General features: G+C 49.0%; 1 protein-coding gene and 1 non-coding gene across 4 annotated transcripts in view; both read left to right on the forward strand.

Moving 5' to 3' along the window:
• Positions 1 to 258: 258 nt before the first annotated feature.
• DHRS12 (dehydrogenase/reductase 12) overlaps positions 259 to 24,592 on the forward strand; it is a 36,971-nt gene continuing 12,637 nt past the window's right edge. The window contains exons 1-5 of one of the 3 annotated variants that reach the window (XM_065896107.1): positions 259 to 335; positions 4,453 to 4,586; positions 6,232 to 6,314; positions 13,916 to 14,008; positions 15,305 to 15,386. In XM_065896107.1, coding sequence (XP_065752179.1) covers positions 280 to 335; positions 4,453 to 4,586; positions 6,232 to 6,314; positions 13,916 to 14,008; positions 15,305 to 15,386 — 448 coding nt within the window. In that variant the 5' untranslated portion in view covers positions 259 to 279. Of the gene's footprint in view, positions 336 to 4,452; positions 4,587 to 6,231; positions 6,315 to 13,915; positions 14,009 to 15,304; positions 15,387 to 24,592 lie in introns of those variants that run through there. The other 2 variants (XM_065896106.1, XM_065896108.1) reach the window with 2 other exon arrangements.
• On the forward strand, positions 11,230 to 11,302 carry TRNAG-CCC (transfer RNA glycine (anticodon CCC)). Its single transcript has one exon. It is a non-coding gene; the product is annotated as a tRNA-Gly (tRNA).

Raw genomic sequence — 24,592 nt, forward strand, 5'->3', positions numbered from 1 at the left:
CCGCAGCACGGTCTGCCCTCCCTCCCCCCGCCCCCCTCTCCAGCCTTCTGAGGCTGGGGCTGGAGGGGGGCACTCTCCAGATCCGGGGCAGGAGGGGCGTTCCACGTCGTACGGAGACGCCGTCGCATTCCCAGTGGAGAAAAGCCCCAAATGCCGCGGTTTTTATGTAACTGGGATGATGTAACCGCTGGCTGGCCCGGGGTGCGGGGCGGGGCGGGGCGGGGCGGGGGCACCGGGAGCGCGGGCCCGCGAGACTCTGCGTGCGGCGCCCGCCCAACCATGCTCCTCTACCGCAGCGCCGTGTGGTTCGCCAAAGGCCTGCGCGAATACACCAAGTAAGGATGCAGAGGGTACCGCGCCGGGGGCCGCGGGCCGGGGCTGCCGGTTGGGGGGCAGGCCGTCCGGCTGTCACATGGCCCGCCTCGGCGTGCGCGAGCGAGGTTAGCGGGGACGCGCCCGCGACTTCCCCGCGATCTCTTGGACCCACCAAGCGACGGAGGCGCCCGTTAGCTGGCAGCCCGCGGGCAGATGTGTCGGCGGCCGGCGCGACCCCCGCACCTGGCTGGCGTCCGGGGGCGGGGCCTTGCAGCGCAGGACCCACCCACTGACGTCAGGCGGCCCAGGCGCCTGAGAGCCTCCAGGGTGTTCCCTTGGCACCCTGCTGGGCGGGCTCTGATACAGGCTCCGCGGGGCTGTTTTCGGCGTCAGACCGGTTGCTGAGCTGCTAGTCGAGATTCTGCTTAGTACTTTCCTGGGTGTGTTTTTTTCCTCACTAATCAACTGCGGCTTGTGGACTGTGACCTCTCCCTCCAGCTGGAACATTCCGGGCGCGGGTTTCAGGTCAGCTCTGCACCCAGTGTGAGCTTGCTGAACGGTGCTGGATGGTTTCAGCGGCCCCCGTGATCGCCCTCGCTGTGGTTTTAAGGGGTGGCCACTTCTGGCAGAAACCACCTCCGGTGGTTTTTATCTTAGAATTAGTTAGGCTTACGCAGTGGTTCTCACCCCTGTCTGAAATCAGAAATCACCTGTGGAGAATTTAGGATACCATTTTCCAGGCCCTCCCCTTAGAGATTCTGCTTCAGCTGATGTGCACTGGGGCCTCGACAGACATTTTATTTAAAAATCCTACAGGTGTTTCTTCTGTGCATCCCAGTCATCTCTAGGAGACTTCCTCCCCTCCCTGCACTAGGGTTTTATCAGTTCCTAAGGCAGCCCGGGCAAATTTCCATCATAGCAGGACTCCAGGCATCATTCCAAGGGGAGACAACTACTGCTGCTCCCTTCTCTGCACCCCACATCCTTTTGGAAAAAGTGCAGACCCTCCTCAGGGGCCAGTGCTGCAGAGAATGTGGGAAGTGTAGCCGTCAACGCTGACCCACTGCATTTAGGTGAATACCATGGCCGCCTGTTTCAAAGGGGTGTACAGGCAGTGGCCACCATTTGCTGGATCTTTCCATGTTAACACGGAATGCAGCATGAAAAGTTTGAGTCAGCTTCCTGCCCCAGGAAAGCAGGCTTCTAAAAGTCTCTCCCCAGACTCTTCCATGAAGTTGGAGGGGTGCAAACTTAGGCGGGTTTCCCTCTATTATGTATTTAGTGAATTGGAGGGTAAGACAACACCTTACTTTGATTCCAACTTGAGAGTCTGTAGTTTGGGTTTACAGTGTTTTTTCTTGGCACACCAGGATTTTTATAAAGCTTCCTTATGTTGGGCCCCTAGGCAACAGGATCTAGTTATAGTTTCCTAAACTTTCCCGAACCTAAGAATTACCAGGGGGTAGTTCAGCTACAACAACTGACTCCTAAGCTCCTAGCACGTGTGGTTGGGACCTTAGCAAATTCCATATTGGATAAACTGGGGGAAGCCTGCCGGGGAGCTTGATTCCTGTATTCAGGGAGTTCAGGAAACACTAAGTACAGTGGTTGCTCAGCTCGAATCAAAATCACCTGGAGGGCGTGTGAAACCACTCACTGATTGCGCGGCCTCACCCTGGAGTGTTTGACTCCGTGGACAGATTGCCAGGTGATGCTGATGCTGCTTGTCTGGGGACCACTCTGAGCGTGAGGTAGAAGGTGCCCTAGGCTGGGGTGTTGGGCTTCATTACCTACCATCTCATGACCTTGGGTAAGTCATTTATGTCTCTCTATGTCTGAAAAATAAGAACTGATATCCAGAGTTTATAAAGATGAAAAAAGAGGGTGGGAGGACACAAACTAAGTTGTCTTACTAACAACAGACTGGATCAGGATGGAATCCCTGTGTTGAAGGCAAAGGACAAAGGGAATTATGACGTGTCCTTTAGCCCAGCCTGGCACCGCCCACTTGGCAACTGGCTCACAGTCTGGAGTTTGAGGAAGAGGTTTAATCCACAGGAGCCGTCCTCAGCAAACCTAAGGCTCTAATAGGATCGATGTGGTAGCCCAGAGGTTAAGGTCTACTCTAGCTGTGTGTCACAGAGAAAAGCCTCTCAGCTTCTTGCCCCAGGAGGAGGGGGCTCTTGGGGCCGGGTCCCTGTGGGGCATTTACTTGGGGCATGTTCTCTGGCCCTGTGGTGGTTTGGAAAGCTCTTCCTTGCTCCCCACCAGTGCCTTGTCCTGCCTGGGCCCCTATTCACTGACTTCCTGGCCCTTGATTCTTTCTGAGAAACCTCTTTCCTCTGCAAGAAAATCTTTTCACAGTGATCCTGGGACCTTGTGGGTAAAAACAAATCTTCCAGCTTCATCTTTGGTTATAGTTTAAATTACTCTCAAAGTCCCTAATGATTTGAAGGGCTAGGGGGTGGGGTGCGGGGGCAATGAGCTTAGTTTTGAATGTGAAAGGTATTCATGTCATTATTAATACTAGTAATAATGATAGCAACTATTATTTATTGAGCTCTTAATTTATTCCAAGTGTGTGATAAATGCCTCACATACATTATCTCACCCAGGCTGCCCAAGAAGTAGCTTTTATTATCCCCTTTGTGCAGATGAGGAGACAGGAGCTCAGAAAGCTTAAGCCAACACATAAGACGGCACAACTGTTAAGAGGCAGAGCTGTGATTTAAATCCAAGTTGTTTGATCCGAAGCCCTTATGATTGATATTATTTTTAGTTTCAAGTCAGCCTTTCAGGAGGCCTTGGAACAGTCAGAATTCTTGCTTGCCCCGCTAAGCGGCCCACTAACAGCGGAAGCAATGGGAAGGGCATTCTCTGAGCCGCCCTGGATGTTTGGGCGCGTCACAGACGGTGAGAACAGGAACATTCTCCTAGGTCTCTTGACTGTGAGACCAGGGGCCATGACTGCCCCTGTGGCAAAACCAGACCCAAGCTCATAAACATTCTTTGGCCCTCTTCACCAGCGTCCAGGCATGTAATTGGCAGTTGTGCTGTGCCAGGGCGTGGGGCAGGAGACCAGCTGTTGGCAGTCTGTGTGTAAACAGGGCGCGGGGAGGGCACTGGGCTTCTTCCAGAACCTTTGGGGGAAAGAGTTGCTTTCTGCATTGCAGGGAATCAGCTCTTTGGGTGAGAGACACAAGCTGAGACTCCAGCCTGCTGGTGTGTGGGGAGAGCTCCGCCCTGGGGGTCTCCTCCTGCCAATCCCCCTACACTCTGCCTCTACCACCTCAGCCAATTTTGTAACTGGGAAATACGAGGACAGTAAAGCTAGAAGAGGAAGCTCAAAAAGCAGAGAGAAACAGTTAAGGAACTCAGGGTGGTTTCTATCCAATACGATGCCTTTGTGCAAATTAGAAGCAGCACCTCCCTCTCTGTGCGCTTTGCTGTCATCCGGCAGGAAGCTGTCCTGATGCAGGTACGAATCTCTCATCGCTGTGATCGGAACGGCGCCCCCTAGGGTTGTGCAGCGTTCACCCTGTGGCCCTGAAGGAGCCTTGCTTCCTCTGAAGGCGCCTTGCTTCCTCTGAAGGCGCCTTGCTTCCTCTGAAGGCGCCTTGCTTCCTCTGAAGGCGTGCAGCCCTCACATAACCGCACCTGCCCCCTCCTCCGTTCCCTACATGCAAATCTGTCCACTTTGCCGTGGTCCTTCTATACCTGGGTAGAGACACCTGTCCTGCGGTGCAGTAGGCGTGATGTTCCTGGTCTCCCAAGCTCCTCTCTGCTCCCCCCACTGTGGGAAAAAGGCCCCCCCAAAAGATCTATCAAAGGGTTTTTTGGGGTGGGGGGCACCTCCTGGTATCAGAGGCAGTCAGAGAAAGGTAGTTTGGCCACCAAATTGTTGGAATTGCCAAGCATTTTCAGTTCAGGAAGCTAACGGTATAGGAAATGTAGGCCTGGAGGAGATGGTGGTGCTCATGAGACCAGGGAGGATAGCGGGGGGAGCCCAGGAAGAAAGGGGCTGCATGATGTGCCGGAGAGGGCATGATGCCCAGCGCAGAGTTAGGCTTCCTCCCCACAGGGGATTGTGTTCCCAGCTACTTACGGCCATTCCTTCTGTGGCGCTGCTGCTTCCAGGAGTGGCTATGAGTCTGCATCCAAGGACTTCATCCCTGATGAGTTGGAGGTCCAAGTCCCTGGAAGAACCTTCATGGTCACCGGGGGGAACAGCGGCATTGGAAAAGCAACTGCCTTCGAGATCGCCAAGCGAGGTGAGCAGCCTGCTAACTCGTGCGTGCACTGGGGCCCGAGGCCAGCCTGTGGCCGGTCCACACCGGGGAGAGTGCCCTGTGTCGCAGGAGGGTCAGGAAGGCCGCAGCCAGCACAGCCAGGAGCCCTGAACAGTGACCCTGTGCCGATCGGCACAGCTGCTGTGCGGTAAGCTTCAAGCTAGAGGCAGACAGAGCGAGTGACTGGAGGAGGCTTTTCTCAACACGGTTAATTCACAGGAGAGCTGGGGTCCTGTCCACATGTCATTGTTTTCTGATTAAGAACAGTGAGGGGCTCCGGCCAACCCTAGGCGTCTGAATCACCAGTGGAACCTTAAAACAAAAAACACCTGGATACTTGGTCTCCAGTTCCTGTCTTCTCAACAACAACGGGGTCGGGAGTGGGAAGGATACTGGGAGTCCCTCGCAATTTGCCTGTGGACCCTAGTTAAGAACCAGAGCCCCCAGAGTAACGGGAGAGGGGCGTGCAGTGAACTTCCTTTTCCTTCCTGGTGTCCAGCCTGCAGGTTTCGAGCAGCTGGAGACGGCCTCCCCTTTCTCCTCCCTAAGCTTGATTTGGGGAAGCGCCTCTCTGGGTGCCCGTAAATTTTTCAGGCAGCTGAAGTCTTCCTGCTGGTAAACGCCGGAATTTCCTGCATGAGCGCAACTGCCCTGGGTCACTTAGTGGCACCGTGGTGGCTAGAAAAGCCTGCCGTGTCTCTCCAGAGCCCCTTCTCCAGGAAAAGTGGATGTTCCGGCAGAAGTTGGGGAAATAAGTTGGGAATTTATCACTTTTCAAGATGCTCGAGATTTTTTTTTCTCTAAAATTGTTAGGTATTTTTCAGGGGAATATTATACCATTTGGAGTTGTATTTAATTATCTGCCAAGTCGGGGGAAGGTTAACTGCATCTTAGCAACGGGGAGGTACTCTGAAGAGTTGTGGGGACGAGGATAAAGCAGACGGGCTGGTTGTGTGATTAGCGTGTAGCATCCCATTAAACAGACCCCATTTTAAAAAGCAGCTATTTTAGGTGAAGAAAGCAGGTCCCATAATGCTTACTTCTTAACTGCCGCAGACAACGTAAGTCCCCTTTAAATAAGCCTTGATTGATGACGGTATGGCTTTTGCTGGAATAGTCTGAGAGCCATTTATGGACTCAGCCATTCAGTAAATATTTATCGAGTTCCTGCTGCATATTAGGCTGAACATTAGACTCCCTGGGGAGCTTTTAAAACATACGCAGGCCTGGGCCCGTCATCTAGAGCTTTAAAAACTTCCCAGGTGGGTCCAAAGGGCAGCTAGGTTGAGACCTGTGTGTCAGGTACTCTGTGAGATGTTAGGGATGCTGGTATGACAGAAACTGACCCTTCTTATCCTTGATATATTCAGACCCTTAAGTCAGGATGTTGTCCCAGGTGCACCGTCAGTCAGCTCAGGTAGGCAGGAGGACGGGTTCCAAGATCACCCTCTCTCTTACATCTGCTGCTCTGACTGTGGGGACCATCTGTCTAGATTTTCCAGAATAGTCTCCATTTCAGGTACTCTTTCTGTGAGCCCGTATGTCTTAGTCCTTCATTTGGAAAAGCTGGTCTCCACAGCTGTCACTGTCGCTGTCCCTCACAGACGGTTTTGTTGAATTCCACCAGGTGGCACAGTTCACCTGGTTTGTCGAGATCAAAACCGAGCGGAAGGTGCCAGAGGTGAGATCATCAGGGAGAGCGGGAACCAGGTGAGCTGCTCTGTGGCCCTCCTGCTGGGGGCTTCCTGCCTGCAGGGTCCGCAGTGCAGGGGGCTGGGCTCCTGGCCACGTGCCCCGACTTGGCAGTGGCCTGTTTGTGCTTCCGCTTGGGAGGCAGCCTCAGCCAACAGAGCTGGAGCTGCGCTTTTCTCTTCTTTTTTCTTTTTTTTTTCAATGTGTTTCAGGACAGAGGTCCTATTTTATTTTATTTTATTCTATTCTATTTATTTTTGCTGTACAGCAAAGTGAATCAGTTATACATAAACATATATCCACTCTTAAAAATATATATATATATTTATTTATTTATTTATTTGGCTGAGCTGGGTCTTCGTTGCGGCACACAGGATCTTCGTTGCCCCATGCGGGATCTTTAGTTGCAGCATATGGACTCTTAGTTGCGGCATACGGGATCTAGTTCCCTTACCAGGGATCAAACCCGGGCCCCCTGCATAGGGAGCACGGAGTCTTAAGCGCTGGACCACCAGGGAAGTCCCCATATATCCCGTCTTTTTTAGATTTCCTTCCCATTCTGGTCACCACAGAGCATTGAGTACAGTTCCCTGTTTTATACAGTAGGTTCTCATGAGTTGTCTGTTTTATGTATAGTATCAGTAGTGTATCTATGTCAATCCCAATCTCCCAATTTCTCCCACTCCCCCCTCGCTCCTCTGAGCTGCCACTTTTCAAAGTCTGGGCTGGACTGGGGATAAGGGGGGCAGTGAGATTTGATCCCACGCCCCATGAAGGCATCAGTGCCTGCTGGGGAGACATGATACGGACGTGGCACTGCTGGGGTCCCCCCCACAGAGGGAGGCCACGTCAGTGAGACACATCAGAGGTGACTCAGGGTGAGCCAAGCTGTAAACTGACCCAGTGGTCTTCGGATAAAGAGGGACAACAAATGACATTTTGGCCTTGATGAGAGCCACTTCCTCTCGAGAGCTTTCAGAGCTGGCTCACGGTTTGTGGGCTTCCTCTTCTGAGAGAGTCGGAACCAGGACTGGCTATATAATCTGTAGGGCCCAGCGCAAAACGAAGGTGTGGGACCCTGGTGTTAAAAGCCTAAGAATTGGAGGACGGTGAAGGCATAACATTAACACAAGCGGGGCCTGTACTCCAATAAAAAGTAATTTTAAAAAAAGTTCCGGGGCTTCCCTGGTGGCGCAGTGGTTGAGAGTCCGCCTGCCGATGCAGGGGACGTGGGTTCGTGACCCGGTCTGGGAAGATCCCACATGCCGCGGAGCGGCTGGGCCCGTAAGCCATGGCCGCTGAGCCTGCGCGTCCGGAGCCTGTGCTCCGCAACAGGAGAGGCCACAACAGTGAGAGGCCCGCGTACCACACACACACAAAAAAAGTTCCCCCTTGAAGGCACTCTGGCTTAGTAACACAGTAGAATCTCTAATAAGAACGAAGTTAACAGTTCCAAAGTCCGAAGTGTTATTTCTAGGAGACTTAAAAATCATCACAGTAATAACGAAAGGAATGAGTAATCAAAAAAGAATTAAGAAATAAAAAACAAGCGGGGCCCACTTGTGGGGTCTGTGCACCTGTGCAGGTGGTACCCCGGGAAGCTGGCCCCGATGGAGGCCCCTGAACTCCCAGTGTCAAGTGGAGAGGAGGGGGCTGGCTGGCAGTGACCACGGGCCCCTCACCTTCGCTCCAGCCCCACCTGGAGTTTCCTCCTCTGTCCTGTGCACCTGCTTCTCCAGCAACTGCCCATAGCCGAGGGGCGGACAGCGCCCCGCGCCCTCAGGCTTGGGCCATGGCTAAAGGGAAAACAGATGCCCCAATCTAGAATGGACTGTTTTGCCTCTGCTCATGAAGGTTGCTCCACGTCTTGAAGTAACGTTTTCAAGGCAAGAGACTTTCCGCAGACTCCGCAGCCTCTTGCCATCAGATTCCTCCCGGAGGCTTAGGGCTGGCTGAGAGCTCGAGGGTCTCTAAATCTTCCTCTGACGTCTGCAAGGGCAGCTGCGATCTGGGGGCTGCAGTTCTTGAGATGGAAAGCTGACTGTCTGCCTGCTGATAACTTTCCCTGGTGCTGCTGCAGGATGCAACAGGAACACTAATCTCAGGCGATGGGCAGGGGAGGCTCTGTCTGGATCCCAGCCCACTTTGGTTTGGGCTATGTTTTTCTACAAAGTGGATCTATATAGAAAAAGAGGACACGATGCTGTTTACGCTGTTGAGACCTCCTTATGTCCAGCTGCACCATCTTTGGGAGGTAGTGCTGAAAGGGGGAGCAAGGCTGTTTCCTGGGGCGGGGGGAGAGGGAGCCCTTCACCTGCGGCCTCCCCCCGTTGACGTTCACAAACCCACGGGAAATCCTCTCCTCTTTTGTGTTTGTAAGTGGCTGCCAGCACTGAGTGCTCGGAGGGGCCGGGGCCGGTGGTGCCCGTCTGCTTATCCCCGCGGGTGTGGTTTCCCTGACTCGTGCATCCTCCAGGCTCTTCCCCGGGATCGGCTGCTCCTTCCTGTTTGTAAAGAGGCACCACTGCCCAGCTTCATCAGGGGTATAGCGGGGCTCCCATCTGAGTGCCGGTTCTGCGCTCACGAAGCCTTGTGAGCTGGGGCAGTGTGCTTAGCTTCCCTGAACCTCAGTTTCCTCATCTGAAAAGTAGGGTGATACTACTTTGTTCATTTTTGAGCATCTCTTTGAGTGTGAACGTGTCAGGCAGCATGCTGGGAGCTGGAGATTGACATGGTAGAGGCAGTACAGCCCCTCTCAGTCTTGTAAGGATTAAGCGATCAACAAGCATTTTCAACAAAGGATGTGCGCCTCCCTGGGCCCGCCTGATCGGCTCTGTATCACGCTGGGGCGGGGAGGTGTGGATGGCGTGGCTTCCGAAGTATGTGTGTTCCCCCAGCTCCCACGTCAGCCACCTCGTGCCTGCGTTTGACCAGCGGCGGGTATTAGAGGAAGATTGGGAGGAAGGGGGCGGGAGGAATGGGGAAACAGGATATCTGGCCTCCGTGGCAACAGCTGAATCTCCGCTGAGGTTCCTGCTTCTGGGGGTGAGCCCTGCTCTCAGGCTCAGGTCACATCAGCCCCGCCCGTTGCTCCTGAGCCTAGGGCTGGTGGTCGCTTCCTGCTGCTGCTGGTCTCCGGGTTTCTTCACCAGTCCCAGCTGAGTTCTCATCTGCCTTCTCCTCTGGGAAACCAATCCCTGCGTTCAATTCCCTCTGTTGCAAGTGGTTTCTGTTAGACCCTGGCTGACGTAACATGGTAGTGCTGTGACATGGGAAGTTCAGGGTATCATAGTATGTACAGCTCTCGATCCATAGAAGCTATTACTGTTATTGCTGTTATCAACATTGTTTATGCTAATATTATTACCACTCCCAACCTTACCTTCTCTGCTTTTCAAGTTCTCTAGTTCTCTTTCATCAGTGCTTGGGCTGGTAAAGCAGGGAGGGAGGGCACTGGCAGGACTGGTCCTGGGTGCATAGTTGGGTGGACATCAAAGAGTGGTGGTCCTTTGGGCAGGAGAGCCTGGGTGGGGTGTGTGGCAGGCCAGCTGAGCCAGGCGCGTGTGGGCAGGCTGGGCACCAGGGAAGGACAAGGTCACGTGGGAACCAGCTGCTTGGACGCACTGGCTTGCTAAGATCAGGTGTGCGGAGTACGGAGAGTTCAGTATCCTGCCACGGGGCTCTTTCTGGAGAGGGTGTGTGTGGCCCCAAGCTTGGGGGAAGGAGCGCTTGTCACAGAGCAAACTCCCAGGGCAGCAGCCACTGTGTCTGGCACAATGTTCCTGATGGGCCCAGGGAGAGAGTCAGAGTGGACCCTCCTTCAGCTCCTCACCACGTGCACCATCTCGCTGCCTGGATAGAAGGGCGCCACGCTTTTGTCTGGCAGTTATCTCCTTGGGCAACTCTTTTTTTTTTTTTTTGGCCACACCGAGTGGCGTGTGGGATCTTAGTTCCCCAGCCAGGGATCAAACCCAGGCCCCAGCAGTGAAAGCACAGAGCCCTAACCACTGGACTGCCAGGGAATTCCCCATGGGCAACATTTTAAAAAAAATAAACTTTAAAATTTCAGAAGAGTTTCAGATGCATAGAAAAGTTGTGAAAATAATGCAGACTTTCCATTTACCCCACACCCAGTGTTCCCTTCGCTAACGTCCGTCTTACCTGAGTATGATTCATTTGTTAAGCAGATGAACCAACATTGATACATTATTACTAACTAAAGTCCTTTCAGATTTCCTTAGTTTTTACCTAACGCCCTTTGTCTGTTCCCAGATCCCATCCAGGACCCCACGTTACATTTAGTTGTCATGTCTCCTCGTGGCTGTGACAGTGTCTCAGACCTTCCTAGTTTTTGATGACCCGGACAGTTTTGAGGAGTGCTAGCCAGGGGTTTTGTATACTCTCCCTCAACTGGGATTGGCCGGTTGTGTTTCTCATTGATTAGAATGGAGTAAAGGGTTTCCCGGAGAAAGATCACAGAGGTACAGTGCAACCTTTGCGCTTCCTGATATGGCTGGAAGGTGCTGTCAATGTGCTTTCTGTCTTGTGGAGATTGATCCCGTCAACAGCAAAACACCAAGATAAAAAACAGGGGTTTCTACTCTCCAGTTCTCCCAGGCCAACGTAGAATTCCACCTTCTTAAGAATTACTGGTTTAGCTTCCTGAGTACTAGACATTAATAGTAACTATCACCTCGTTCCTACATAGTGATTTCTACTTCCAAGGGCACATTCATGTACTGTCTCCCCCTTACCCTTCAAACTCACCCTCTGCCCTGGGTAGAGGCTTCCCGTGATGTCAACTCATGACTCCTGGGCCACCCAGCAGCTACATGATGGTGGTTCACCTATAGGAAGGATCCCAGTTGAGTTTTGCTCAGTTTCAATAACCAGACTTGTATCCTCTTTAGGTTTAAAGAGTGAGTACAGGACTTCCCTGGTGGTACAGTGGTTAGGACTCTGCACTCCCAATGCAGGGGGCCCAGGTTCGATCCCTGGTCAGGGAGCTAGATCCCACATGCGTGCCACAACTAAGAGTTCACATGCCATAACTAAGGAGCCTGCGTGCCACAACTAAGACCCAGTGTGACCAAATAAATAAATATATAAATTTTTTTTTTTTAAAGTGAGTATAGGGCCCCCAATGTCTCCTAGGTCCAGCCTCGTCATGTGTAGATCAGCAGATCAGGGTTTTACACACTGGCACCTGCCTGGTTCCTTCCCCTGGTCACAGCAGACTGCTGGCCTCTCCTTCTGGGTGCCTTTGGGCTTCCTGGTTTCTCGCAGAGGGAGCCAGATGATTCCCTTCACCTTTTCAGGACGCTTCATTTCACCAGGCTCCAAGGTTGATTTGTCTATAATGGCTAGTCCCTCTTCCCTGCTGCTGCCTCTTTTTAATTCTGCGATGCCTTGGGTGCTTCCAGGAAGCTCAAGGAGATTGAGGGATGATCAGAGTAAAATTGATTTTGGCTTACTTGAATTTTGTTGCTTATTTGAATTTTGTTGTTTCTTTGAGCCTGGCTTTGTGAGTGTCGCAGCCCTGCTGGTGGGAGGGAGTTCTGGGGTGGTTGCCGGGAAGCACTCAGAACGAAAGGATTAGGTGTGTGGACCTGGTTTGCCGTCACTGGTAGACGCTCACGGCTGACCCAGGTGTGAGTCAGCAGCCTCATGTCCGCTCTGTCTGGGTGAGGGCCTTCAGAGACTTCTTAGAAGAGCACAGTCCTGTACGGACAATGCTTTTCCTCTCCCTTGAAGGCAGAGGAAGATTCAGTTGTTCCAGACTTAAGCCAGATATGGTATTCAAGCTGATTACAGACCTCCTGAGGCATGAAAATGTGGGATTGCTTCTGTTTTCTCGTTCTCTGAGCCTTTGTCTCAGGGTGAGGAAATATGTTTTAAGATCAATCAGTAGAAAGAAATTCTGACTTGCGTTCAATGGCTCAGTTAATGGGGCAACTGAGACAGGGCCCTGAACTCTGCTTTATCAAGGGGGTTACAGCTGTTGCTCAGAGTTTTGCCTTAGGTTCAGCTCCCAGCAGCAGGAATCTGCCTTGGGTTGGTGATAAGTCCCTGACGTCTGCTGGAGCTCAGGGGGAATAGCCTCACGTTCACTGGATGCTGAGAACACAAGTTTCAATTATGTGCTGAGTACAGAGAAAAAGGGGTAAATGGACAACATGCATTGATCATTTATGTGCGTGGCTGTGTGCACCGCCGTAAAGGAAAAGGGGGCATTCAGCGTGGCTTCTCCATCAAGGAGGTCTGAGTCTACTGGGGGAGGAGGCCATTTTAATGGCCACAAAACATACGTTTGCATGGATGTGTCATAGTTTCCTACCCATCATTTGGGAGTTTTTGTCAATATTTTGCTCCTAAGAGATTATCGAAGGCACATCCTAACTATAGGATGACAACTTCTTCTGTGACTCAGTCCTTGCTTACGTTGCGTGTCAGTTTCTGCCTTGTGACATTGTTACCTCTGGACGCAGCCTCCTCCCCCAGTAGACTCAGAACTCCTTGATGGAGGAGCCATGCTGAATGCCCCCTTTTCCTTTACGGTGGTGCACACAGCCACGCACATAAATGATCAATGCATGTTTATTGCATCTTTATTTACAACAGCCAGGACATGGAAGCAACCTAAGTGTCCATCGACAGATGAATGCATAAAGAAGATGTGGCACATATATACAGTGGCATATTACTCAGCCATAAAAAGAAACGAAATTGAGTTATTTGTAGTGAAGTGGATGGACCTAGAGTCTGTCATACAGAGTGAAATAAGTCAGAAAGAGAAAAACAAATACCGTATGCTAACATATATATATGGAATCTAAAAAACAAACAAAAAAATGGTCATGAAGACCCTAGGGGCAAGGCGGGAATAAAGACACAGACCTACTAGAGAATGAACTTGAGGAAATGGGAAGGGGGAAGGGAAAGCTGGGACAAAGTGAGAGAGTGGCATGGACATATATACACTACCAAATGTAAAATAGAGAGCTAGTGGGAAGCAGCTGCATAGCACAGGGAGATCAGCTTGGTGCTTTGTGACCACCTAGAGGGGTGGGATAGGGAGGGTGGGAGGGAGATGCAAGAGAGAAGACATGTGGGGATATATGTATATGTATAACTTTGTTATAAAGCAGAAACCAACACACCATTGTGAAGCAATTATACTCCAATAAAGATGTTAAAAAAAAGAAACTCAACAATAAGAAAACAACCTGGTTAAAAAAAAAAAAGAAATAAGGTAGATTTATATATAAGAAAAAAATCTCTAAAACATATTGTTAAGTGAAAAGAAGGATATAGAACAATGTATAGTCTGATCCTATCTATATGGAAAAGGGACACACACATAATGCTTAAAATGTATAATATATAATGCCTGAAAAATACATTTATAAATATTGTATGTACTTAAAATATTTCTGGATGATTTGCAAGAAACTGTGAACAATGGTGTACTTCTGAAGAGTGAGACTTTCCATTTTGTATCATTCCAAACGATTTGATTTTTAAAACCATTTTTTTAAAAAACCATTTTTAATGAAAAAAATACATGTTATCTTTTTTTTTTTTAAGGCTTTACAATTTTTTTTTGTTTTCTGGTTTAGAACATCTTTCTGCACATTGTGGACTTATCTGATCCCAAGACAGTCTGGAAATTTGTTGAAAATTTCAAGCAGGAACATACCCTCAATGTCCTGGTGAGCTTTGTAAACATAAGTAGGGGATAAATCTCATGCATGTGCATTTCTTGCCTGTGTGGTTGTAGACTGGTGTGTATGTTTGTGGATCTTTATGGTGACACCTTAGTGAGAATCTTTTATGGGGAGGCCTGTTCAGTTATCAGGTTCACTCATTGGAGTCAATCTAACCCTATTGGTTGGATTTGTGGGCAAAGGAAGGGACCATCCACTGGGTCTGTGAGGGGGATGGGGAGGTTCCATTTTTTTCATAAAATGATGATTTGTATACTGGTATTCCTGAACTCTGTAGATTTGGGGATTGCTATATTAAAATAAGAGGCTCAGGGGAAATTAAATAAAAAGCTTAGTCCAAAAGAACGCTTGCTGCAGACAAGCACATCTTTTAGTAACACAGTCAGTTGCTCTCCAGAGAGAGCTAGAGGACTCAGGTGGGCTGGTGTCCTTCTCCTCCTCGCATATACTCTGAGCTGAGCTGCGTTTCTACCCAAATAGTTTCTAATGTGCTCCGAAATGTTCACTCAGGCTCAGGTCTACTCTTGCGCTGTCCAATATGGCTACGGAGCATTTGAAATGTAGCTAGTCCAAATTGAGATGTGCCACCAGTGTACAAATCTGCCGATGTTGAAGACTTAGTGTGAAAAATAGAGTAAACAGGGCTTCCCTGGTGGTGCAGTGGTTGAGAGTCCGCCTGCCGATGCAGGGGACACGGGTTCGTGCCCCGGTCTGGGAAGGTCCCATATGCCGCGGAGCGGCTGGGCCCATGAGCCATGGCCCGTGAGCCTGCGCGTCCGGAGCCTGTGCTCCGCAACGGGAGAGGCCACAACAGTGAGAGGCCCGCGTACCGCAAAAAAAAAAAAAAAAAAGAGTAAACTAACATTTTTATATTGATTACATTTTGAAATGATACTCTTTTGGATATATTGAGTTAAATAAAATATTAAAATCAATTTGACCTGTTTCTTTTTACCTTTTTAATGTGGTCACTTTCTAGAAAACCTAAAATTATATATTTCTATTGGACAGCGCTGGTCTAGACGAATTCCTGGGGCACTTTATCATGAATTAGGTTGCCGGGCCGAGCCCTGGTCGTCGGAGGTCTCTGCACAGTCCCGTGGCTGAGGCTGCTGCACAGATGGCATTTTCCAGGACGGGGTTTGGAGGGAAGGGACAGTTGAGCAGAACTGTTGTCGTCACATGAATGTGGGACCAGCGTGGTGGTGGAACTGTGGGGTTTGGGAACAGGTCCTTTGGCCCTATTTTCCTTTATTTTGAAATGGGAACTGTACTTTCTAGATCAATAATGCAGGTTGCATGGTCAATAAGAGAGAGCTCACGGAAGATGGACTTGAAAAAAACTTTGCTACCAACACTCTGGGTAAGTGTAAGCAGTTTTCTTGTTTGCTTTTAGCAAAATAAATGTAGAAATAAATGATAGTAGAAGGATCAGAAGAACACTGATCTACTTTTTGGGTTCTTGGTCCTTGGCGTGATTGCATTTACTTTATTTATTTATTTATTTTTAACATCTTTATTGGGGTATAGTTGCTGCATTTACTTTAAATTTATCCTTCACTGCATTATTATTTCTTCATAAAACACTCTTTTCATGTTTTACATAATATGTGTTAGTGCCAGGAATACTTAGCATTGTTAAAGTTTTTTTTTCTAGGAAGCTCAAGGCTCATTATAGACATGACTTTGGTGAGAAGGGCAAGGTCATCTTAGGTAGAAAGTGCAAACATGAAAACTGTAGCCAAGGGAGCTTCCAGCCAGGGCTGAGAAAGGTGCAACCATGAGACCAGAAGATGGGCCAAGAAGGGCACTCACCTGGAATGCAGGACCCCTGGGTTCCGGTTCCTGCTCTGTAATAACAGGCTGACTCATTTTGTGCCAGGCCAGTGATTCTCAAAGTAGGGTTCCTGGGCCAGCAGCCTCAACATCACCGGGCAGCTGGGTAGAAACGCACATTCTTGGGCTTCACCCCCAGCTCTACTAAATCCAAAACTAGGATGGGGCCGAGAAATCTGTGTTTTAACAAGCCCTCCAGATGATTCCGATGCAAAGTTTGAAAACCAGTGTACCAGGATTTTAACCCCTTTGGATTTTCTCCATCTCAAACCAAGGGGTCTGGAGTACAGATCTTCCTCAGCCTATATTGGGGTTAGGTCCCAGTCAACCCATCATAAGTTGATCATATAGTAAATTGAAAATGCATTTAATCCACCTAACCTACCGAATGTCGTAGCTTAGCCCAGCCTACCTTAAACATGCTCAGAACACTTACATTAGCCTACAGTTGGACAGAATCATCTAACACAAAGCCTAATTTATAATGAAGTATTGAATATGTCATGTAATTTATTGAATACTATGCTGAAAGTGAAAAACAGAACGGTTGTCTGGCTCTAGAATGGCTGTAAGTGTGAGGGCTGTTCACTATTGTGATCACCTGGCTGACTGGAAGCTGCGGCTCGCTGCCCTGCATCCCGAGAGAGCATCATACTGCATATCACCACCCCGGGAAAGTTTCAAAATCCAAAATTTGAAGTGCGATTTCTACCTAATGTGTATTGCTTTCACACCGTCATGAGTCAAAAAATCGTAATTCAAACCATCATAAGTCAGGGACCAACTGTAGACTATTTCAGTGCCTTTCAACTTGGAGATGCAATGAATCTAAGATTCTCCCCAGTGACTATACCATTTCCTCATAGGAAGTGAAGCTTTTAATAAGGCATTTTAGTTTTTATTTATTTATTTATTTGTTTTATTTATTTATTTTTTGCGGTACGCGGGCCTCTCACTTGTTGTGGCCTCTCCCGCTGTGGAGCACAGGCTCCGGACACGCAGGCTCAGCGGCCATGGCTCACGGGCCCAGCCGCTCCATGGCATGTGGGGTCCTCCCAGACTGGGGCATGAACCCGTGTCCCCTGCATCGGCAGGCGGACCCTCAACCACTGCGCCACCAGGGAAGCCCCTTAATAAGGCATTTTAATTCATCCTAAGTCACAAGATGAATGGCGGGGGTTCCTGTGTTTGTCGTTGAAGGTGTCCATGAAATAGTAACCCTCTTCCCAGCCAAGAACTGAACAATTTGAGGATTAAGACAGTGGATGAAAGCCCCAAATCACTGTTGTTACAGATAAGGCTGGTTGAAGAGCATGGCTCACGTGAGAGCCAAATGGCTTCCTTAATGCTAAACCCCAGAGTTCGCCAGCCTCACTTGCTTTGTTGCATCTGGCTGGCCTCAGACAGACACCACCAACCCCTCCCAGGAAGAGGAAGACGTGGGGAGCAGAGCTCAGCAAGCCCAGATTACTGCCCCTAAATTTACTCCAGTTTTTAAGTGGTCCCCGTCCTCGCAATGGAGAGAGGAAGGGGCTGAGGGAGGATGTTCATTGTTCTCCCTCCAGGAGAAAGAGAGCATCTGGAGTGGGGAAGAACCTTTCTCTCTGGCACTGAGGTTGCATTTATTTCTTCTTAAACAAATCCCTGGGAGCTTGCTATGAAACGCTGCAGGTTTAGTACAAAATATTCCCAACGTTCGCTTTGTTCCAAATGTGGTATCCTTGCCCAAAGTACCAAAAGTACGCACATGTGGGGTCGTGCCGGGGTTTGCCTTCTAACTCTCCTGGATGGCAAGGACTCCTAGGGTCCTAGCAGCTGGCCTCCCAGGTGGCTGCTCTCCAGGACCAGCTTTGTGATTTGCGGGGCCCAGTGCCAAACAAAAATAGGGGGCCCCTGTATGCAAAAAGTGCAGGGCCCTGTGGGGTTGCCTGCTCTGCTGCTTCCCCACCTGCCCATCCACCACCCAGCTAAATTCTACTGGGTGTGCACTGCACGCTGGGCACTCGTGGGTGGCGCACGTATATATGGCACTGAACCCACGTGACCACCCTATGATGGAAGTATTCCTGCCTGTACATAACAGATGAAAACACTAGACTGAGAGAGCTTGCATAACTTGCCCAAGGTCAAGTGGAGGAGCCAGAATTTGAACCCAAGTCTGTCTGCCTCCAGAGCCCATGTTCATAACCAAGATGAGTTCTACCAGCCCCCAGCATCTCCTCCCTCAGACCCATCACTGCGTTATCGTGAGATAAGTGCTAAAGGGAGGCTGGGAGGGGAGTGACCAGCCATGCCAGGAGAAGCATGGCCCAGGGCTGGGGACACTGCTTAGAGGGCCTCCTGGGAATCTGCCTTGATTGAGAATGTGGGGCAGATCTGATAGACTCTCAGGGAACTGCCTTTTTTTTTTTTTTGCCACGCTGCAAGACTTGCTGGATCTTAGTACCCGACCAGGGACGGAACCCAGGCCACCGCAGTGAAAGCGCAGAGTCCTAACCACTGGACGACCAGGGAATTCCCTTTTTAAAAATTTATTTTATTATTTATTATTGTTTGGTTTTGCTTTTGCCTTTTTGATTATACAGCTGATTATGTTGTACTTTTGTTTTGGATCCGGTCTGCTTCTAAGGACCTTGATATCTCTTCATTTGCATTTCCTACCTGTGTTAGAAACATTTTACTGATCTAGCCAACCTCTCTGAGAAGCATAGTAATTCTCATGCTTAATATTTATTCATCCTCTCCAGAGGGGAAGATGTAGTCCAACATACACAGAAGCGAGTCAGTGACAGAGAGGGCAGCTTGACGTGCCTCTCCTTTACAGATGAGGAGATACAGAGAGGTTCAAATATTGTCATTCTGGAGCAGGTGCAGAGCCAAGCAAACAGCCCATACCTCTGTCTGAGTCCTGGGAAACTGCTGGCTGCCTTGCTAACGTGAAACATGTTTTCATGGCCTGATTATGTAACACAGGTTAGGTTGTTTGCTATTTTCTAAGATTCCGTTTGGTCTCTAGAAATACTTCCAATCCCCAGCCAAACATCAGTGGATTCCTGATACTCTGAGGACAGGACACAGTAGGATTTGCAGAATTTTCACCAGATCCTAAGAGTTCGGGAGGTGGTGGATTAGTGAAGTACTGTCAGAGCCCATGGCTGCATGTGGCTCTTTGTGAAGACATCACAGTCTACGAATCAGATGAAGTTTGGAAATCATTCTCCCTCTCCTTTTGCGGGGATGGGTGGGGCATGGAGAGGTTTTCATAGTTTACTCTCCTAGGGACAAAAATGAGCCGCCCCAGGGTAGATTTGTGGGGAGACAAAGCGTGGAGGTAAAGTGATCTCATGAGACAGATGCTGTTTGGTTGCTGTACTTGCCCCTGTGTTTCGGGTCTTCTCAAACCATATCCGTTTTGCCTGTTGGCATTCAGTGGCATTCAGAGCCCGTGAGGAGTGAAGACGGATGTGTGTGTGTGGGGGGGGTGGGTAGGGGCGCAGTGCTTCGCTGAGTGCTGTGCTGGCAGCTGGCCACAGCCCGGGCATCAGCCTATCACAACTCTCACCCGCCTCTCAGCCCCTCTCACCCACGGCACACGAGACAAGGATGCCATCCACCTCCTCCGAGACAGCTGTGTCATCAGGTAGTTGCCGGTAATGAGCAGGCAGTGGTGCCTTAGATCTTTGGCAGAGGGTGGGAAGGTTCAGTTGAGGTCATTTTGGAAGGACGTACCTACATCAGTGTACGGTGCATGTTCTGTCCCTTCACAGTCTGTTCTTCGGAGCTTTCTGCTCACCGGCATAGCCCCACACCCAATGGTAACTGCTGTTTAAAGCAGGGACCCAGGGTCCAGAAACACCTTAATAATAATGATGATGATAATAGTAATAATAATGGCACACACTGAGCACTTCCCATGTGCCAGGGGCTCCACTAAGTGTTTTTCTTGGACCATCTCGTTCAGTTCTCATCACAACTTTATAGATTCCATAAGCAAGGAAACAGGATCAGAAGTAGTTTGAAATCAGAGTCTGAGTGACTCACCTTCCTAAATAAAGGACAACAAAATTATATGTGGTCCATTTTTGCTATAGGCTTGTATCTCTCAGCTCTTGCTACATAACAAGCAACCCCCAGATCTCTTAGGCATACACTAGATAAGCATGTATTTCTTGCTGACTCTTAGGCGGGTCTGCTGGGGGGGCTAGTGTCAGCTGAGCTCAGTAGGGCATCTCTAAGCAGCAAGCTGGGTCTGCGTTATGTTCCAAATGCTTGCATCCTCCTTGGACCATTAGGCTGGCCAGAGTGTGTTCCAGTGGCAATGGCAGAAGCCCAAGTGTGCAGGCACATTGCAAGCCCCTGCTTGCTTCAGATCTGCTAACGTCCAGCCGACCAATGCAAGTCATTTCGCAGAGCCCAAAATCGAGAGTCAGGGGAACATACTCCTCCCAGGTAACTGGGGAAGAGAGGGTGAATATTGTCAAACAGTAATCTACGACAAGGGTCTATTTTATTACATTCTAAGTCTTTGGAAATGGGTCATCTGAGTTTGATGTGGTAACTATTAACCCCAAACATTTAATGAGCAAAATATCTTGTTTGTTCAGTAAACATTTAAAGAGCACACACTGTAAGTTGGCCCCTGTGGTCAGCGATGAGGATTCAGAAATTATATGGACTCCTGGTCCAGTGGGGGAATCAGACACATAAACGATGTCAGTAACCACATGGTTAAGTTCTCTTTTCGTCCATGAAGGGAGCTGGGGTCCAACCCCCAGGAAAGCAGAGAACAGTACTTCCGAGGTGAAATAGGCCCTCAGGCACTAAAGCTGTTTGGTGCCAGGCATTCTTATGTGTCAATAAGCCTTACTCGGAGCTTTACCTATGTGCCATTTGGCTCCTAAAACCTTCCAGCTCCCAAACCTTCAGGATTCCCAGAAAGACACAGTACCTGGGGATAGTAAGCACTGTAGAAAGGTCAGCCAATATTGCTGCAACATCCAAATCCCTTCACCTGGAACTGAAGTCCTTTGTTATGGTACCTCCCCCACCTGTCCAGACATACTTCCATGATTTCCCAACATGGATCCTCTGCCAGTCAGCCCATTAGATTTGGAACCTGTCACCAGCAGGATACCTCCATGCTTTTGTTCCTGTGGCTCCGGTGCCTGGAACGTCCCCTTCCTGGTTCACTTTCACTTCTCCTCCTTGACTCGCTGGGAGCACACCAGCCTGGAGCTTGGCCAGCGCTTCTCCTCCTTTGGGCTCCCAGAGCACCCTCTGTGACCCTATCTTAGCACCATAGAAGTCACCCTTTGATAGGTGGTTTCTGGCACAGAGCACAAATCACTGAGTGCACGCACTGCCTGGCCCTTACGAGGAGCTCAGTCCGTTTTGAGCTGACCTACCGGGTGGGTAATCCAGTTCCTCCAGCTACGTGGCTGTGTGCAAAGTGCTTAAACCTCCTCAAGCCTCACATTCCCATTCTGTAACATGGAGATCATGATACCTTTATAGGCTAGAGGTGAGGGTTAAAGAAGGAGTTGTAAGTTATTTACCCAAGAGAAATAACGTGTTCACGGAAAAATGTGTACACAAATGTTTATAGTTGCTTTATTTTTATTCATAATCACCCCAAACTGGAAACAAGCCAGATGTCCTTCAACTGGTGAATAAACTGTGGTGCTTCCATACAATGGGATGCTGTTCAACAATAAAAAGGAACAAAACATTGATGTTTGCAGCAATGTGGCTGAATCTTAAATGCATTGGCTAAAGTCAAGCCAGACTCAAAAGGATACATTGTATGATTCTGTTTATATGATGTTCTGGAAAAGGCAAAGCTATGGGGACTGAGAACAGATCGGTGGTCGCTGGTGGTTAGGGGTGGGAGGAGGGTGTGACCACAAAGGTAGTAGGTGACTGTGAGGGAATATTTGGGGTGACGGAATGGTTGTAAATCACACCACAGTCTAATTGTATGCATTTGCAAGAGCTCATAGAGCCGCACACGCCCCCTCCCCCCCCACAGAATTTTACTGGATGTAAAAATATATAAGGAAAAGCAAAAAGATAGGAAAGTATCATAGCTTTCAGCACAGTGAGTCTGTTTCTTGGTAAGAAGCAGACTATTTACTATGATTGACTTGAGGTGCCCTCCTCAAATCAGTGCGCTCCTAGAAGGGGTACTGTCTTCCCTCCAGCCTAGAGCACAGGTCACCCTGCTCACGCCTGATAATAGTAGGTGCTAAAAAGCATCAGTTGGTGAGGAGTAAACGTAGAGGCACCTTCCATGCTGTGCTGTGCAGAGGCCAGAGAAAGTTCTTCCACTATTCCAAGGATAGTGGAATGCGCAAAGGCTGTGGACGGAGATATGGCAGTCTTGCTGTCCAGGAGAGTCTTGGGGTGAGGGAAGGTGACCCCATGAGGAACCCTTGACCGGAGCCAGAGTTCATGATTTCTGTGAGCCCACCTGGTTCTGGGTAAAATTGGGAAGCAGGCAGCAGTCACAAAAGAAAAGGTGATCAGCCAGCCTCACTGTCTCATTGGCCTTCCCATCGTTCCTCAGTGACCCCATCGTTGTCCTAGAATTTTCTCTGTACCACCTCTCCCCTAAGAAGCCCCTGAGATGCAGGGAGAGAGGAAGATGCAGGAGGAGGGAGAGGGAGAGAGGGCTGCTGTCCAGCTACATCAGAGGGCTCCCTTAGGTGTCCTTCTCCTGTTTTGAAATCTGGCCCCAAGATGCCCAAGCCCCTCTGATCTCTTCAAACGACGGAATGAATGGACGCTGGAGTATTATCAGGGCCCCAGCAAAACCAGTATGGCTTCAGCAGCATCCCGCATTCTGCACCATTCCCAGTTCCCTTCCTCACGCCTCCTCTGTTCCTTCCCTCCAAACATTTCGTCTCCTTTCTCTCATTCCCTTGGGCTACACTCCTTTCTGGGCCCCAGCTCACAGCTCAGTAAATCAAGGATCTGTGCTCATCTTAGAAGGTGCCATCTTAGGACTTTGTGTGTGGGGCAGGGTAGGGAGGTGGTGTTTATTCAGGATCGCTTTTTTCTAGTCATAAGACAAATGTGTCTTCTTTTAGAAAATAGGGAAATAAAAGTATCCAAGAGAAACCAGAACTCTCCCATAATTCCATCATTAAGATAAAACCACCATTAACATGGGTCTGTTTTTTCCAGCCTTTTTCTATGTGTGTCCCCTACTCCGAGGAGGGGCCACAGTGTGTATACCATTCTGAGTCTTGTGTTTTTCCAGGTAGCATTATATTATAAATGTTTTCTCATGTCATTAAACATCCTTTAAAATGTTCCTTTTCTTTAGAATATATTCTATTGTATGAATGTGCCATAGTTTAGTATGTTTATCCCCTATTGTGGGATATTTAGCTTGTTTCCAACTTCTCACTATTGAAAATGATTCCACCATGAGTACCTCTGTTCATACATTTTTGTGTGGATCTTTGCTTATTGCCTTAGGATGGATTCCTAGGAGTGAAATTACAGACACCTAGTTTGTGACCATTTTTGAGACCTTTGACCAAATTGCCCAATACATGATACATTAACCAAATTGCCCGCCAGGAAAATTGGAGCAATTTGTATTCCCACCAGCATTCTTAGTGCTTATCTCTCCCTATCCCAACAAGCTCTGGGTCCCACCCATCATCCCCCAAAGAATGACCTTTGCAAAAGTGATAGATGAAATCTGGCATCTTACTTTTCTTTGCATTGCTTTGGTTACTAGTGATATTGAACTTGGCGATGGTGCTTATTTATTAGCCATTTGTATTTCTTTGGGGAGTTGCCTGTTCACGTCCTTTGCCCATTTTTCAGTTGTGATCATCGTCTTTTAAACTGTTGGTTTATAAGCCATCTTTGGCACATTTATCACAAGTGCGTTCCTCCCTGACACCTCCCCCGCCCCAGTTTAGCAAATTACTTTTTAATTCTGTTTTTGGTGCTTTGGTTGGTCACACAGAAGTTTAAATTTTCTATGTAATCAGGCTGTATATTTATTATTAAGACTGATTTATTCGTTTTTATGGTTAAAAAAAATCCTGGTTACTCTAAATACTTGTTTTTCCCCCTATTTTCTTACAACATTTTCTCTTATTTAGCGTTTTCGTCCACTGGAAGTTATTTGGGTATTAGGGCGGTAAGGAACCTTTTCTTCTCTTTCTTTCTCTCTTTCTTCTCACACTTTTTAATAAACAGTGTCACAGCTCTGCTTATATATTGCATAATCTTTCCTTTCTTTTGAGTTGTGATGCCATCTCTCTCATGTACCAAATTCTCACTAAGTTGCTTCTCTTTCCAAGCTCCAGTCCGTTCCACTGAGCTAGTCATCATTGTCACGACTGCGCTGTTCTCATTACTCACATACATTTTACTGTCTTCTAGGGCAAAGCCCTCGCTCATCACTCCTCTCATTCTCGAGACATTTTCACCCAGTGGACTGATAGATTGGGGGTGAGGAGGCCAGACTTCAGGCATCAGGGGAGACTGGTGGGGTCTGGAGCTCCTGAAGCTACAAGGTAGGACCCCTTGGCCCCCAGAAGGGCTTTGGAGCCCTGGGTGAGGCTCTTGGTCTAAAACTGCACTGGGGCGGGGGGGCCCTGTGCAGCCCTCCTAAGGACAGAATGGATAAACCCAAAAGTCAGAGATCTTCTGCCCCTTGGCTTTGGTTTTCTGCCAGCCATTGAGGCTGCTTTGGATGAGGCACAAACA

The sequence above is a fragment of the Phocoena phocoena genome, chromosome 18, assembly GCF_963924675.1.
Source record: "Phocoena phocoena chromosome 18, mPhoPho1.1, whole genome shotgun sequence".
Classification (NCBI taxonomy): Eukaryota; Metazoa; Chordata; class Mammalia; order Artiodactyla; family Phocoenidae; genus Phocoena; species Phocoena phocoena.